The sequence below is a fragment of the Carlito syrichta genome, unplaced genomic scaffold (assembly GCF_000164805.1).
Source record: "Carlito syrichta isolate Samal-C Ts95f unplaced genomic scaffold, Tarsius_syrichta-2.0.1 Scaffold311707, whole genome shotgun sequence".
Lineage (NCBI taxonomy): Eukaryota > Metazoa > Chordata > Mammalia > Primates > Tarsiidae > Carlito > Carlito syrichta.
In genome coordinates, this window is record NW_007255803.1 from 89,033 (window position 1) to 105,618 (window position 16,586).

Sequence of the window (16,586 nt, forward strand, 5' to 3'; positions counted from 1 at the left end):
CACAAACACACACAGCCTCTTTTCCTGAGTACCTGTAAGAGGTTGGTTCTAATCCGTTTATCTGTGCACTGCTTGGCAACCTCCTTGGCCAACCGAGTCACCTCATCTGAGGCCTTGGCGATGTCCTTGGCACACTGAATGAGTGCCCGTTTGGTACCACTGCCCCCTCTTACCAGCCGAGACATCTCAGCCATCAGCAGAGCCATACGCTTGGCTGCTGCAATGATGTCATTGCCCTAGAGAGAAGCAGAAATACAGTGTGAGCTCTGCCCACACACCTACCAAGTTAAGGCAGGAAGTAGAAGCACAGAGAAGAGAGGAGGGAGCTTGCTGTTCTGGAAGGATGAGAAGAGGAGAAAAGGACCGTTCTTGAGTGATATGGATAGCACTGGAGAAAAAAAGAGAAGAATGAGCCAAGACACACCCCAGCACTCAATAAGAAAGAGACAGAAAAGAAAAAGGGGAGGGAAGAGAGAGAGACATCTCCGGACTGAAAAAAAAAAGGAAGACTTGTATATTAGTCTGAAAGGGCAACATGTGTGCCCCAGGCACAGCACTGAACAAGCATGTCAGCATCTCCAGGTTAATCATGTCAATAAAATGGGGACAGGGCCAAGGAGTTGGTTAAACATCCATTTTCATTTCTATAGGGAGAAAGCAGTAGAGCATGCCTGAGGGGAAAAATACAGAAGAGCCTTTCCAAATGCTGAAATCATCCTCTACATCCTTATCCTATTGCAAACAACAGGACACTCACTACTGAACTAGAATTTAAAACCCCAAGTAACTATTCTCAGCCTGGGAGAGGGGAAAAAAAGGATGTTTTCCGATCTAGACTGCTCTGGCCCTCCCTCTACTGCCTCTTGTTTGTCCCATCAGCCTGAAAGAACATGTTGTTTTAATTTTTGACATGTAAAAGGTAAAGAATCAATTATGCAGTTCCCTCAGCTAAGTGAAGCCTCCAGTTAAAGGAACCTTCAACTAAGAGGATGCCAGGGGAGGCATCAGGAAAATAAAAGTCATGAATCAGGTTGTAAATGGAACCCCTACTTAATGGCAGTTTACCTTAGATTTGGCAATTTGGTTTTACGAAAGCCCTCATGGGTCATAGTAAAAAAATAATTATTATTTTATGCCCTCAAAAGACTCATCTTTTTGCTGATAACCCAAAATAACTGCAAAGTTCAAAACTGCCTAAAAGACCAGGCCCAACTCATTTTTCCCCCCATGCTTTTCAATTTCTATATGAAATGCAGTGAAGCATACACAATCCATGCCACTGCAGGGTGCTCTGTGAGAGACTTCCACAGGCACCATGAAGTGGCTAATCGTTTCTACTGTAAAGTGTGTAACGTCTCAGAGGCAATAATTGACGCCAGAGAGAACACAGGTATAAGAAGTAATGAAGCAAGGGGTATGTTAGATAAGGCCCTCTGGGGATCATCAGACCTAGGATCATTCCAGGATTTCATGACCTTGGTTAGAAGACAGCATAGTGCTATGGTTAGTTATTACCCATCACTCCTCAAAGCCTTTCTCCTTGCAACATGCCACCTTTGAAGGGAAGAAAGTGATCACTCCCATCCCCTTACCTCCCCAAACTAGCTTCAGTTCATTCCTCACGGCCAAAGCTCTATTGCTGCCTGTACTGCAGGCTTGAGCACTCCCTGTTTCCCATGCCCACTTCTACTACCTCCCATTGACACCTGAACAAGCAGTCAGTGAAGCCGCCTTCTCTGTGGGCTACCATCAAGGCCAGCATCTGCCACACAGCCAAGTGCAGGGCAGCAGCAGCAGCAAGCAGTCCTCACCCCCAACTCCCCACCAGGCCCTGCTATATAGCTGCTTTTCACTCTGTTCAACTCCACCTGAGTCACTGGGGGAGGTGGGGGTGGAGGGGGGCAGAAAAGCTCAGTGGTCAGGCCAGGTGGACCTCCTAATGGGCTACAGTGGTTCCTGACCTGGAAGTCATGGAGAGACATATCCATGACTTCTCAGGGCTTAAAATCCCAACAGTGGCCACGAGGTCAGTAAGAAAAGGCACCCTCTTGAAAAGTGACCCCATCCCTCTTCATCCCCCAAACATAAATGCAATCCAATTAATCTGGCATTAGCAGACCTATCAAACTTGTGAAGCCAGTCCTCACAACATGGTGCAAACAGATACCCGCCCTGCTCAGACTCACAGGACCCGCACAGATCATGAGTGATGCAATGTGTCAAGGCTGCACATGGCTGGATGCATTTGGAGCAGCCCCCAACTAGGGGTGCCAGTCAGTACCTTACTAGACCACTTGGTAGCTTCCCGATGCAAGGACTGAGCCGCGGCCAGAATGGGCTGGTTGACCGGCTGATTGGATGGCATTAACAGCAGCTCAGGTTCGTAATCGTCTTCCATGTCAGGGGGGACAGAGAACCCAACAGCATCAGCCGCATCTGCCTCAGCTACAACACCTATACCCACCTCAGCGGCTGGGATACCCGGCTTTGTCGATGGCGGGAAGGATGAGAAACAGGGACAGTGTTAGTGAGAGCAGTAAACTTGGGAACCTGAGCTTCAGCTGGTTTAGTAACCAAAGCTTGCCTAGGATGGGAAAGAACATGGCATACCCTCCAGGAGCCAGATGCACCACACTCCACGGAAGGAGAACACTCAGCCTCCAGCATCACTGAGCCCAAGTCACCCTGTGGTGAGTGAAGGGACTCATTCCAATGGCAAAGGGTTTCCAGAGAAATATTTACATCAAGAAAGCAAGTGGCATTCATTTTTTTTTTTGTCCTGAGTTGGAGTCTCACTCTGTCGCCCAGACCGAAGTGCCATGGCCGCTCCCAGCCACCACAGCCTCGACCTGCTGGGGTCCAGTGATCCTTCCACCTCAGCCTTCCAAGTAGCTGGAACTACAGGCATGCGCTACCACGCCTGGCTAATTTTTGATTTATTGTAGAGATGAGGTCTTGCCAAGTTGCCCAGGCGGGTCTCGAACCCGCGGGCTCAGGCAATTCACTCACCTCAGCCTCCCAAGGCGCGGGATTACAGGCTGAGCCACCGAACCCGGTCAGCATTTTTTAAATACACTTACTACCAAAGTTAAACTTGACAAAAGTAATTCTCACTTCAGAATATTTTTGAGGTGCCAAACAACTAAACAATAGTAGCCAATTACCTTTAAAAGAAATCCAGAGAGAAAAAGTAAATGCAGTCACATAAGTTGTTTTGATTAAAACAAAATGAACACTATTCTACATTTTCCTGGGAAACAAGAGGTGACTTGGGTCAGTTCTGCAGCTGCCAGGCACAGATTATTTCCTTCATGAGTTAAAAGCCCCAGAATTAAAACTGATAGATACATCAGAGGCAACAAATACCAAATTAGGAAAGAGGCAGGGAAACAAACACACTGGTAAGTAAAGAGGAATCAAGTATCCCACCATCACCCAGCTGTAAGGAGCCTCCAGCACACACCTCATCCAGCCTCCCAGTTCAGGAAAACCCACACATCTGACCAGCCTTCTGCCTCTCAAGTTCTTCTGAGACAAAGCTTCTACAATCTCTTATGCCATCCATTGCTAGTACCAACTCAGAAAGCTTCTTGGATACAACCTAATCTCTTTTATCACAAAATAAGCTCTCACTCAACCCAAACTCAACTTATCTAGTTTGCAAATAGAATAACATGTGGGGCCCAATGTGGTAGCTCAAGTCTATAATCCCACCACTTTGGGAGGCTGAGGTGAGGGGATTGCCTGAGCCCACAGGTTCGAGAACAGCCTGGATAACTTTGCGAGACCTCATCTCTAAAATAAAAAATAAAAATTAGCCAGGTGTGGTAGTGCACGCCTGTAGTTCCGGCTACTTGGAAGGCTGAGGCAGAAGGATCACCGGAGCCCAGCAGGTCAACACCGGGGTGGCCGTGAGCGTGCCACTGCACTCCAGCCTAGGCAACAGAGTGAGATTCCAGTTCAAAAAAAAAAAAAGATTCAGGGCCTACAAGGATTCAAGTACCATCTAAACTCTTTCCTAAACTCCATTTCAACCAAGACCCATATCTATTACTTAGAGAAGAAGCCAGCTTGCTGCTACTAGGGTCCAGAGTTCAACACTGAACAAAGACAGATACAAAAATACATATTCCTCCCCCTAACCCAACACACACCTGGTACAAGTAGCTCCTGACTTCTTACAACTCAAAGTCAGCAAACCCCTGATTGTGTTAAACCTCAGGAAACAGACCTAAGGACTTCTGGCCACAAATGGCCAAGCGGGGCAAATAATGTAGCCCAGTGCTACATATATCTGCTCCTTTTAAGTGTTATCTTTATAATTTATGTATATTTTGTGTTCCACTGCACAATGTATCTGGGTCCTCAAAAATTGTAAATTCCTTTAAATATTTGAGTAGGCAACTCTCTTTCAGGTCTCCTCCCACTTGGGAGCTTTTTTTTTTTTTTGAGCTGGAGTCCCATCGCCCAGGCTGGAGTGCAGTGGCTGCTCCCGGCCACCGCAGCCTTGACCTGCTGGGCTCTAGTGATCCTTCCGCCTCAGCCTTCCAAGTAGCCGGAACGACAGGCGCGCACTGCCATGTCCGGCTAATTTTTTTATTTATTGTAGAGATGAGATCTCACCAAGTTGCCCAGGCGGGTCTCGAATCCGCGGGCTCAGGCGATCCAGTCACCTCAGCCTCCCAAAGCGTGGGACACTTGGGAGCTTTTTTGTCTTCTTAATAAACTCCTGCTTTCTCACCTCTAGGGAAAAAAAATTTTTTTTTTTTTTTAGTAAAGCCAAGCTTCACTGTCACCCTCCTAATGCGTAACGGGACTCTGCCACAAGGTCCCAGGGGTGTACATGCCCCAGTTGGAGAGATACCATTATAAATAATTCCACAGGTCAAGTCCAACACTGGCAAAACCTCTATTTCTTCTTAGAACCTGGGTTCACAGATAACCATTCAGAAAAGCAGAGAGTTAAAAACCGAGGTGAATTTCTCAACCCGAAAAAATCCAAGATCAGCTGTAGGTGCAGAAGACTCCTGAGGAAGTACAGCCAATATAGAGCTTGAAAGTCTTGAGGATATGAAAGGAATAGAAGCAAACAGATGGTAGAAATAAAGATCTAGGGTCATATTAAAAACAGTTTAGAACTAAGAACTAAATTTCATTGCAAGGTTAGCAATAACATTTTATTCTTATCTAGAAAAGCTAACGTTCACTTTTCACCATTTAGGAGAAAACAGACAAAAGTTATTCATGGGGCATGATGCTGCAACATCCAAATGTTCACCAATGACATTAATATTTACACCTTCAGATAATGCTAAGTTGGAATTAGCCTGGAGTTGTCTTGAGTTTAGAGGCAAGATGATTCTGAGAAAGGACAAAACACATGGCTTCTAAAGCATCAATCTACCTTATTCTATGAAAAAACAGAAAGAAAATGCAAGCATTGAATCCAGTTGTAGCAGAGTCCACAGAAGACCGTTTCATATTTGGAGCTCTGATAATTAGTAATGCAGTATCTAAAAACAGCAAATCCAAGGAAGATAAGCAATTTCTAAAAGACAAATGCTAAGGGTCAGGGCAGCTGACACTCTAATGGACAAACAAGAAAGGAGCTTTCTTCTCAAACCACAGGCATCCTAGCTGTCACTTCTGCAGCTAGAAGGAAAAAAAATCAAGCACCAGAAACATTTCACTAAACCTCAGGTAAGAAGAGGAACATGCTATCAGCAACACAGGAACGAAAGCAGAGAGAGGGGGTGACTCCAAATAGACTCTTCTTTCTGGGCTGTGCACATGGTTCTTTATCCTTCCTGAGAAGACATCCTTTCTCAAGAAAAGCTTCATTACTTACCTTGCTGGACCATTTGCGAGCTTCATCATGGAGCTGCCTGGCAGCCATCATCATTGGCTGGTTAATCACCTCCCCAGCTTTCTGCTCAGGGAACTCTTCATCCTTCTCCTCTGGAGGTGGGGGCCTGGGCGGAGGGACCTCACCCTCAGGCAGAGGTGGTTTGGGAGGAGCAAGCTCATCTGTTAGCTAAAAAAGAGAATAAGCAGCTTTTAAGAAAATCCCTAGAAACTACTTTCCCCTAGAATTATTTCCTTTCCTCTAAAAAGCATCCCTAGAAAAGCCACCCACATTCACTCCATATAAGACCACCCATACTGAGCCACGAAGACCACCTGCTTCAATCTCAACAGAAGGGTATTTTCTTTGTTTCCTTGTCCACAGAAAGCTAGCAGCTACTGTTTTGGTCATATCCCAGGGAGGCAAGTACAGCGCGATTGGATCAGGGATTCTCAAAAGATCCCCACAGAAAATGTAAGTTCTCATCCAGTTCTATCAAAGAACAGCTGCACATAGGCAAGTAACTTCTTCACTTGGCCTTAGGTTCCTCAACTGTCAGTGAGGGGTAGCTAGACTTCTAAGATCCTGATTCTAAATGTCATGACTCTATTGCTCACATCAGAAGCCAGTCCCCAAGCATATTCCTGTCTCCCAGGCCTAACCACTCACCAAGTTGGAAAGAATCAAAGTGTTGGAGACTGGGAAGTACTGTTCCTTAGCTATGTGCACAAATGACCCAATTTTGTTCTCAATCAACTTGGAAACTTAGCATCTTTTACTGACATTAAATGTGGGAAAGCAAATCAAAGAGTAAATCAATTTATTGCCTTGATAAGCTATTCCCAAGGTTAAAGTATTTCTAATTAATGGGAGTAATTATTGGAGTAAATGGATAAAAATTATCACCATTTCTAGAATTTCTATCTGCAACATATCACCCAGCTAGCCTCTTCCTACACCGTGGAAAAATATAGTCATGGTGCTGGGAGGGGTACTCAAAGAGTTTAAATTATAGTTGAGAAAAAAAATTAAAAAGCATAAGTTACTTTTGGTACTCAGAGAGAAAAAGGCAAATAAGGATAGAACCTTCACAAGATTTCAGTCACCTCCATTTCACCATTATCAACTGGTGAAATGAAATATCCTCACACAAGCTGTGCAGATTGTTCCAGCACAGCTCACTACCTCATTGCTCATCACATCCACACTTTCCAAAGCCAGCTCCTCTGCTCCGGCCACTCCCCATCATCGCAGGCCACTCCACAGACACCTACTGACCCATGCATTAGCATGAAGTAATAACTCCACTGGATTTAGGAATGAAAATCAAAATCTGCCTCCCATTAAGTTTCAAATAAAAGCTAAACTAAACCACCTAGTGACTGAAGCTCTAAAACAGGCTACCTGCCTCTGGCTGCAGTCCCAACACCTTACTGCTCAATTCTCCCCATCTCTGAATTTACTTACTCGGAGTTGTTCAAGGTCTGGTGGAGGAGGCGGGAAGTCAGGCTCCTGAGGTTGGAAGGCTTCTCTGACCTTGGCCACAGCTCCCAGGATCCGATATCCTGAGTCCAGGAAGCTCTTTTGCAAGCCTAAACACAAGACACCCTCACTTTCAGCTGGGCAGGTCAGTGCCCCAAAGCACTGACTGTCTAGCAGAAGAACTGGTTCCATTACCAAAAGCTGGATGTGAAGCTACCAGTAAGCATCATAGGCAGTGATTGAAGGGAAAGAGAGGTAGAGCAAGGCAGATGCCCTAAAGCTTGCAAAGAGTTGGAACTGTCACAAACCAGCTGTTCCTTTAGTGTTCGGGTGGCTCCTTGGCTGTACAACTAACAAATACGCAGGAGATTCCTGGGCGTAAACCCTTTGGGCTCAGGTAGCACCCATCGCCTGTCTTATGAAGAAGCAATCAAGAGATAAGCCTGCCCAACTCTGAACATGGGCGATGTCAGTTTCAGATTGGACATACATTCCCTGGAGTACCTCTCATCTTTCTACTCCTTTGCTCTACTTGGCACTCAGCATGTTAACCCTTATGTTGAGCTGCCGCTACTCTGTTCAGTTGCCTGGAATTCAGGAATCCACTCAAACTATTAGAAACTCCAATTAAGAAACCAAGCATGCCTTTAGTGATAGTGAGTTGAGTATATTATAAAGATTCTGCCTGTGCCAGGGATGAACACGGCAGTCCCTTATTTCCACTCTCTCACATTGACTAGATTCTACTCATAGATGAAACAGAAGCATTCGATGGTCAAAACAGGAAGGAATTCAGACGACTTGAACCACAGGTGTGGCTCCAGTTATAATCTGCTTTAGCAGTAGCAAAAATATGATCAAATTTCACCTAAATTTCGCCCAGATTTTTTAATGTAGGACCTAGGAGACCCAAAGGTCAACTTAAGCCCTCCAAATCTGACAGAAATAGAGAACGCTTTACAGAGGAAAAAAAGCACTTTAAGAAAAAGTACAAGTTAATGCCAGTTACATAAACTAAATGAATGGTAAAATTGTTATCATGCATCTTTTGAAAACTTTCCAAAATAATGACTGAACAAGGCAAGGAGGTATTTACCCAGACAACATTAAGAAAGCACAGAGAAGCTGGTGCAGAGAAACTAACTTACAACGAACCTGCCAATACTGCAGACAGTTGGATAGAAAAGGATTATCTAGCTGGGCTCAATGGCTCAGCCTGTAATCCCAGCACTTTGGGAGGGTGAGGCAACTGAATTGCCTGAGCCTGCAGGTTCGAGACCAGTCAGGCAACTTGGCAAGACCTCGTCTCTACAATAAAATAAAAAATTTGCCAGGCATGGTAGCGCATACCCACAGTTCCGGCTACTTGGAAGGTTGAGGCAGAAGGATCACCAGAGCCCAGCAGGTCGACACGATGCTGAGGTGGCTGTGAGTTTACTACTGCACTCCAGCCTGGGTGACCAAGTGAGACTCCCACTCAAAAAAAAAAAAAACAACTAGAAAAGGATTATCTAGCATTCTCAAACTAAATGTCCATAGTTTTTATTCCCAGTATTTGACTGAGGTGGTTGTGGGGGTAACACAATCTCTCACTACCTTTAACTTCTCAGCTGAAATGAGTCATAGTGCCATGCATTGCTTACCAGGGTCAGAAATGTTTCCAGCCACAGCCTTTGCATCCATCACCATTGGGGAAATGGTTTTGCTCAATTCATCAGAGGCAGCTTTCACAGCCTCACGGAACTTGGGATCCTCAGAGTTCTCCACCTCCCTCTTAGCCACCAGCAAGATCCGGTTGGCCCGACGAGCAATGCTGGTTGCCCCAGCAACTAGCATCTGAGGCTGAATGTTGGCCATGGCTACCTTACACTTGTCCAGGTCTTTTTTAATTGCTTCTTCAGAAGCATCCAACAGAGATTTAGTATCAATGGCTTCGTCCACCAGCCCTGTTAGGAGAACAGAAATGGAATTTAGTTTCAATTTTAGAAGAACAGAGACTCCAAACACTGTTGTCTACTCAAGTTTCTCATGAGGAAGTACAACACCCAGCATTCTCTTCTTCAGCTCAAAGTTCTTCCTACACAATCAAAAGCTTCCAGGTGAATACCACAGTTAAAAAAAAAAAAGTGAGGACATAACCAGAAGGTCATATAGATTTGCAGCATTTGTACCCACCGCGGTCACTGTCCTTCTTGTATCCACCACAGACAATCAGAATTGCAACATTGGGAGGAAACAAGGAATGCGTCTGAAACCATCACCACATCCCCACCACGTTATCTGTTAATAACATTTTCTCCCTTCCCATCTCACTCCCCAGCCATCTGCTGCTTGTTGGCAGCTTGTAGTACCCAAGATGAGCCACTCAGAGGATTCCAGTAACCCTAACAGCCTGTTTCTTGTTTCTGTTACCTCTCTTCAGACACCTCAGGAGCTCCACTTTCATCTCTGGCTACTGTGGACCCCAGTCACAGCAGGCTCGGCAGGGACCGCGAAAAGCCTACATTCTTCACGTCTTCCCTTCTCTCCTATCCCTCCCTCCACAGAGAAGGAAGAAGATTCAGAGATGCCACTTCAATTGCACAGACACAGGTTTGCTGGTGGTTGGTTTCTCCTTTTTTAAAACACTACGTAGTTGATAAGTTGGAGGAAACTCTGAGACAAGCTGAATTAAATGGTAGCTATTGTGGTTCCTTGAAATGCGAATCCACTGAAAATGACAGGGACACTTACTGTATCCACAAACACCGCCTCCCAGCCTCTGAAACCAAACTCTGGCTCAGACTGGGCAAGGACACTATTCAAAGAGAAGAAGATAGGAGCTGTGACAATAAACATCACACCGGGAGGGCAGCATTAAAATAAAAAAGACTCAAAGAGTCTCTTTTCTGACAAAGTTGCAAGACTTGAATGAGAAGCCGCCACTGCTCAGCAGCCTTAATCAGGGCCAAGTACACTGTCGAGCACATGACAGTTCCTTGATCCAATTACAGCTGAGTAACATAACCTGCCCCACTCAAGTTTCCCAGAACTCATTCCTCATGGACTAGACAACAAGAACTTTATACAAAACTCTACCTGTCATTTTTTCAACATTATCAATCCATTGGTTCTTCATGGTCTCAAAATGTTCATAAGCAGCTTGATTTCCAGGGTTCCTAAGTAAGATTCGAGCAGCTGAGACCACCTGACAATGACAAAAGAACCTTTGACTATCAGAGCACCTTCACACTTACAATACAGACCTTCAGTGAAGTGTTCTCCTCTTCACCTACAGATGGCACTATAAAGCCAGAAAGTGGCAAGTCTCTTCTCAAGCTAAACACTTTAGGTATGGTCTCTCAAATAGCTCCCCTTTGCATGAAGGTTTTACCGTCACAGCTTGATTTTCAGAAGGTAATAGAGGGACGAGGTAAACTGGTATTCACTTGATACGTCAGAAGAACATACACAAAACTGGCATATATTTAAACCCTTGATGTCAATTCTTCCATCTAAAAAGTATCATTAGGAAAATACTAAAAATTACTCAAAACTAATTTATGAATAACATTAATAAAAATAGCTGTCTATAGTTAACAAAGTGCTTTCATAGCCATCATCTTACTGAATCCTCACAATAACCCTGTGAGAGAAGCTGGTCAGATAGTATCTCCACTTTACAGATGGCAAAAGCCAAGTCTCAGAAAATGTAAGCAACGTGTGCAACAGGTACTAAAATGTCAGTGACAGTGACAGCACTTGGAGAACTGTTGGCTCAGGCAATCCACTCGCCTCCACCTCCCAAAGTGATGAGATTACAGGAGTGAGCTACCACACCCAGCTGGTTATATAATTAAGTAGAAAAAAGAAAATAAGTTATGGAAACAGTTTTATTTAAAAGAAAAAAGTCTGGGTGCAGTGGCTCAAGCCTGTAACCCCAGCACTTTGGGAGGCCGAGGCAAGAGGATTGTCTGAATCCAGGGGCTCAAGACCAGCCTGGACAGCTTGGTGAGACCCCCCTCTCTCCAATAAATCAAAAAATTAGCCAGGTGTAATGGCGTGTGCCTGTAGTTCCAGCTACTTGGAAGGCTGAGGCAGAAGAATCACCTGAGCCCAGCAGGTGGAAGCTGTGGTGGCTGTGAATGTGCCACTGCACTCCAGCCTGGGTGACAGAGTGAGACCCAACTCAAAAAAATAAGAAAAGAAAAAAACTCAGAGATGTACAGAAAGATAAAAACTCGAAAATAAAAACAAAGTAGTCTCTTAATAGTGTCCAAATACTTTCCTAATTTTGTGTGTGTGTGTGTGTATGCAGAGGGATTGCTTTACTAGTTTTTTCTACTTTCAAAACTAATATATGGTCATTGTAAAAAAAAATTCAAACATGATGAAAATATATAAAGTAGAAAGTCCTCTATAATCCCCTAGAGATCACTAAGTTGGACACTACGGGTATGTATGTTTGTTTAAATGCCATCTTATAGTAAGTGTTTAAAACTGCATATATAGAAACTTTTCTATAATTAATTTTCTTTTCTGAATATCGTATGATGAGTACTGAAATGAAGAGTGAGCAGAACCCAACCTGGGGAGTAAGTTCTCGGGCAGTCTTCACTGATGCCTGAATGCCTTCCACTGTTGATTTATTAGCAGTTCCAACAGCAGCCGCCTTCTCTGCTGTGGCACCAAGCCTTCCTGAATGGTTTTCAAAGTTGGCTGCCCTCTCATCAAATACCTTGAGGGAAAAACAAAGATTTCAATAACATTTTCTTAAATAAAATGGGTCAGGCAGCCTAAGAAAAAGTCTCTCTCTAAGCAGAGGCAGCAACTGCTCCAAGACTTTAGAGATGACATTAAACCACAGTTAATAAAGTAACAGTCAAACTCTAAATCTTGGCTTTGAAAGACCTCCTTAGAGGTCTAGCTATAAGCACTGTGTGCACACGCACACACAATTGATTCTTCAGTTCAACCAGTGTTTGCCAAGTACAAGCAGGACTCGCAGCATTTATTATACGCTGCAAAAGGCAATTCACAAAATGTGAAGACTAAATAAACCCCTTTCTCAAAAGCTCATCCTCTAGTCTGAAGAAGACAGTCAAACCCGTCCAGGCTCTGCTGTAGGTGGCTGGGTGTATTAAAAGCCCAGAAAATCCACAGAGAGTACTAAACTAGTCTCCAGCTTTCCCAGAGCAGAATCACTCATATATCCCATTACCATTAATGTTGTAAAAACTCTGCCCTGATCTCTATGGGAAAAACAATAGCTGGTGCTCATACTCAGGCATGACACAAGGGCAAGGATGTCTGCCTTTTATGAGCACTAAACGCAAAAACATCTACTTAATTGTTCAGTCAGCTCTCAAATTTTAATATAAGTTAACATTTCCTTCAACATGGATACTATACAAGGCTGCATACCATGAAGGGGACTATTCAACTTACTTACAATGACAAGAGCCCTTCAGTCATTTGTTTGGATAGCATTATAAGAAATGCTGCTCGAAAAGGCAAGGTCCACCAAACAGCACTGGGCCAGGCTTATGCACTACACAGATCATGTGAGGAACTGCCTGGCAGAATACATCTTCTCTTTGGCCTCCTCCTGAGGGTCTGCCCGCCCCACTTGTAAACCGGATCTGGTTCCAGACAAACAGCCTCTAAAGGTCTCTTGGTTTAACAGCAAACTCCAGTCTTTACTGCCAGTGTCCTGTGTCTATCTTCTCAAGTGTCTTCTCCACCCTAGTCTCTTGTTTGGATTCAGCTACCTGGGTTCCTGCCATTTGATGCTCAGAACCTCTGCCTAAAATCCCTGACTTCCTGGTCCCCTTCTCCTGGCCTCAGTCCTTTTTGTCCTGGTTGGCCTCCCATACTCTGGATCTATGATGGAGCTTTTGCCTATGTTAGTTGACACCAGGTTATGTCTGCTGCTCCCGTTGGTTTAACTGACTACCTATTTTTCTTGTCACCCAATCAAAATTTACCGAGCACTTACTATGTGCCATACCCTGGGATAAGTGCTGAAGACACAAAAGTGAGCAAGACACAATATATGCACACACAGCTTAGTGACAGAAAAGGGCTCGTAAACAAGTATTTATAATAAAGTATGCTATGTACAGTAACAGAGCTAGTCACTGATATTATGGGTGCACTTAACCTATCCAGGAAACAAAGGATAACAGGGTAAAGGATAAATAGGAATTAGTCAAAATAGAAGGGAAAGATAATTAGGCAGAGAGAGAGAAAGAACAAAAACACGGAAAGGGCAGAGTACCCAGGAAACTACAAGCAACTAGGTATGACTGGGCAAGAACTGAGAGGCAAGAGTTTGTGGGAAATAGGTATAGAAAGAGTATTAGAAGTCAGATCACAGGGCTCTGCCCTTAGCCTATGTCAAAGGGAAGGCCTCACTGAAGTGTTTAAGCTGGGGAACATCAGGGTCAGATTTCTATTTTTACTTTTTTTTGGTGGCCTAGTGACAGATTCAAAGAAGACCAGTCAGAGGATATGTAGTCATACAAATAGCAGAAGACAAGGATCAGAATTTGAGCTGTGGCAACGTGAATGGAAAATGGAAAAGATTCAAGAAATATTTGTAAGACTGAATTAGCATGCCTTAATTGTTTATTAGTATAAAAAGATGAGAGGAAGGGGAAAGTCAATGGCAACTCACAAATTTCCAAGAGCAAACAGAAGGACAACATATGCTAAGATAATTATGAAGCATCTAGGTAAAGAGGACCAGCATAGTTAGATCTACTAGTTGGAAAGGCAGAGAAGTCTGAAATGAAAAAATAGCAAAGCATTCCAGCCTAAGGGACTAAGAGCTGAATTGACTAGTAACCCAGAACCGGTGAAGGTGAAGGTTTGTATTATTCTTACATGCTTAGAATAATACAAACCTTCACCTTCACCAGTTCTGCATTGTCTTGGGTAGAATACTGACACATACCCCTTCTCCTATGATGCCAAAATTATAAAGGCAGAAAAACCAAATACTTGCTTTCCTAAATTCCTTTGCAGCTGGGGAAACCATGAGACGGAGCTCTAGCCAATGAGACACAAGCAAAGCTCACCTGGAGAATTTTTGGAAACGCCCTGACTTCCATTCATACAGTACCAGCGATGTGGCAGGCACTGTTTTAGGAACTGGGAATAAGACAATGACAAAATACAACCCCTGCCTGCATGAGGTGTTCGTGCTAATGTGAGGGAAACAGACAAACAAAGAAAGAGGCAAACATGTTAAATGTTAACAAACGCTAAGGAGAAAAATGAGATTTGGAGATTAAGAAACCCCTGTGGGGGGGGGGGGGGCGGGCAGGACTATTCTTTTAGGCAATCATCCTAAAAGTGGCATTTCAGTAGAAGGCTGAAGAACGTGAGTGAATAGATATAGTTATCTATGGGAAGACCAGAGAGAACAAATACAAAGGCCTAGCGGTTAGAACGTATATGCATTAAGTATACACAGGGACTACAATCCATGAAATCAATATGGATAAAGGATCATGAGGGGAAAGAGTGGTAACACATGAGTTCAGAGAAGTAGATGGGGGCCAGATTCAATGGCGTGCTGAAGCCACTTGTACCAACTCACACCAGCTTACAAGCGCTCCCTATCTCTTCCCAATTCTGCTTTCAGTGATTTCACATTGAAACAGACATGGTAAGAGAAGTTATACCATGGAAATTAACAAAACAGTACAAGCCAGGGTTTTTGTTTTCCTGGAGAGTTGGTTTAACAGCATATCACCGGCATTTCTGTTCACTCTTAGGACTCAAGCTTCATTGGGACAGGGAGAAGTCATTGGAAGGGGTAGAAGTAAAAGAATGATATCAAATGATTTAAAAAGATTGTCCTGACATCTGTGTTGAGAATAAAGAGCCCTAAGAAAAGGGACAGTTGTGACTGGAGTACCCTCATCCTTCATTTCTTCCTGCCTTTAACCTGATGCCTGTCTATGACAGCCACCCCACACCTTGAGGAAAAGACCAAGAAAGATGTCAAGCTGCTGAACCAATGACAAAGCTACCTACTTTCATGTTTCTTGGTTTGTGATGGGAATGAACCCCATTTGTTTTCAGGGCTGATGGTCAGGTCCTCTGTTGCTTGAACTAAAGACAGTCCTGATATACTTGGGGACTTAAAGAAGAGATGGCAGGGCTTTCTCCACTTCTACTCTTCCACCCTTCACCCACAATTTCCCAACCACTGCTCCTGATATACATTGTAATCACATTTTACCTTTATATTTCTATAGGACAACAGAAAACATGAAAGACCTTAAACACCCACCTCTTCCCTATTGGGTGCATCAGGTGGGGCAGTGGCTGCCACTGCCAATAGCTTGATAGGAGTTGTGGTATCACTGAAAACATCTGACACCTCCTGAGTCATGGCCTCTTGCATCCGAGCTTTCAGATCCTTAAAAACATTATTTACAAATGAAAATGCCCATATATATACAAAAGCATATCTGCTAATGTCCTTACTTCACTGACACATTCTTTCTTTCATTCAATAAACACATATTGAGTGTCAACTATGTACACAGCACTGAACTAGCACAGAATAGGTATAAGTTACAAATCCAGCACTCTAAAAGATGAGTGGTCTGGTAGAAGGGATAAGACATAACCCACATCTCCCTACAGACTGTTCCATCCAAGAAAAAAACTCTTACTTCCTTTCTTGGTGGCCTCTGAAATGATACAGAGAATCATAGGGTTGAACCCAAAGAAGACCCTGAGATGAGATAAGAGTTCCACACCATTCCAATGCTTGGAGGAACTTGGTAATAACCATAGTAACTGTAAAAATTTCTTGGTGGATTTACTATCAAATTTCTAAGCAATTTATTTTCTTAAAAGAAATCAAGAACCAGGATCGCTGGCTCAGCATGTAATCCCAGCACTTTGGGAGTCCGAGGTAAGGGAATTGCCTGAGCCGGCGGGTTCAAGACCAGTTAGGGCAACTTGGTGAGACCTCATCTCTACAATAAATCAAAAATTAGCCATGCGTGGTAGCGTGCCTGCAGTTCCGGGTAATTGGAAGACTGAGGCAGAAGGATTGTCGGAGCCCAGCAGGTCAACGCTGGAGTGGCCGTGAGTGTGCCACTGCATTCCAGCTGGGTGACAGACTGAGACTCCAATTCAAAAAAAAAAAAGAAAGAAATCAAGAATGGGAATTTTTTGTGTGTGTGTTGGAGTCTCACTCTGTCACCCAAGCTAGAGTGCAGTGGCATGCTCACAGTCACCCCAGGATCGACCT

The 16,586-nt window shown here is 43.9% G+C and overlaps 1 protein-coding gene across 1 annotated transcript in view; it reads right to left on the reverse strand.

The window, feature by feature from the left end:
- The window catches only part of VCL (vinculin), a 76,625-nt gene that overhangs the window by 5,853 nt on the left and 54,186 nt on the right, over positions 1-16,586 (reverse strand). The window contains exons 12-18 of the mRNA XM_021718008.1: positions 15,612-15,740; positions 11,895-12,044; positions 10,406-10,514; positions 8,971-9,273; positions 7,313-7,437; positions 5,849-6,034; positions 33-236 (exon numbers count right to left, since the gene is read on the reverse strand). Coding sequence (XP_021573683.1) covers positions 33-236; positions 5,849-6,034; positions 7,313-7,437; positions 8,971-9,273; positions 10,406-10,514; positions 11,895-12,044; positions 15,612-15,740 — 1,206 coding nt within the window. The remainder of the gene's footprint in view (positions 1-32; positions 237-5,848; positions 6,035-7,312; positions 7,438-8,970; positions 9,274-10,405; positions 10,515-11,894; positions 12,045-15,611; positions 15,741-16,586) is intronic.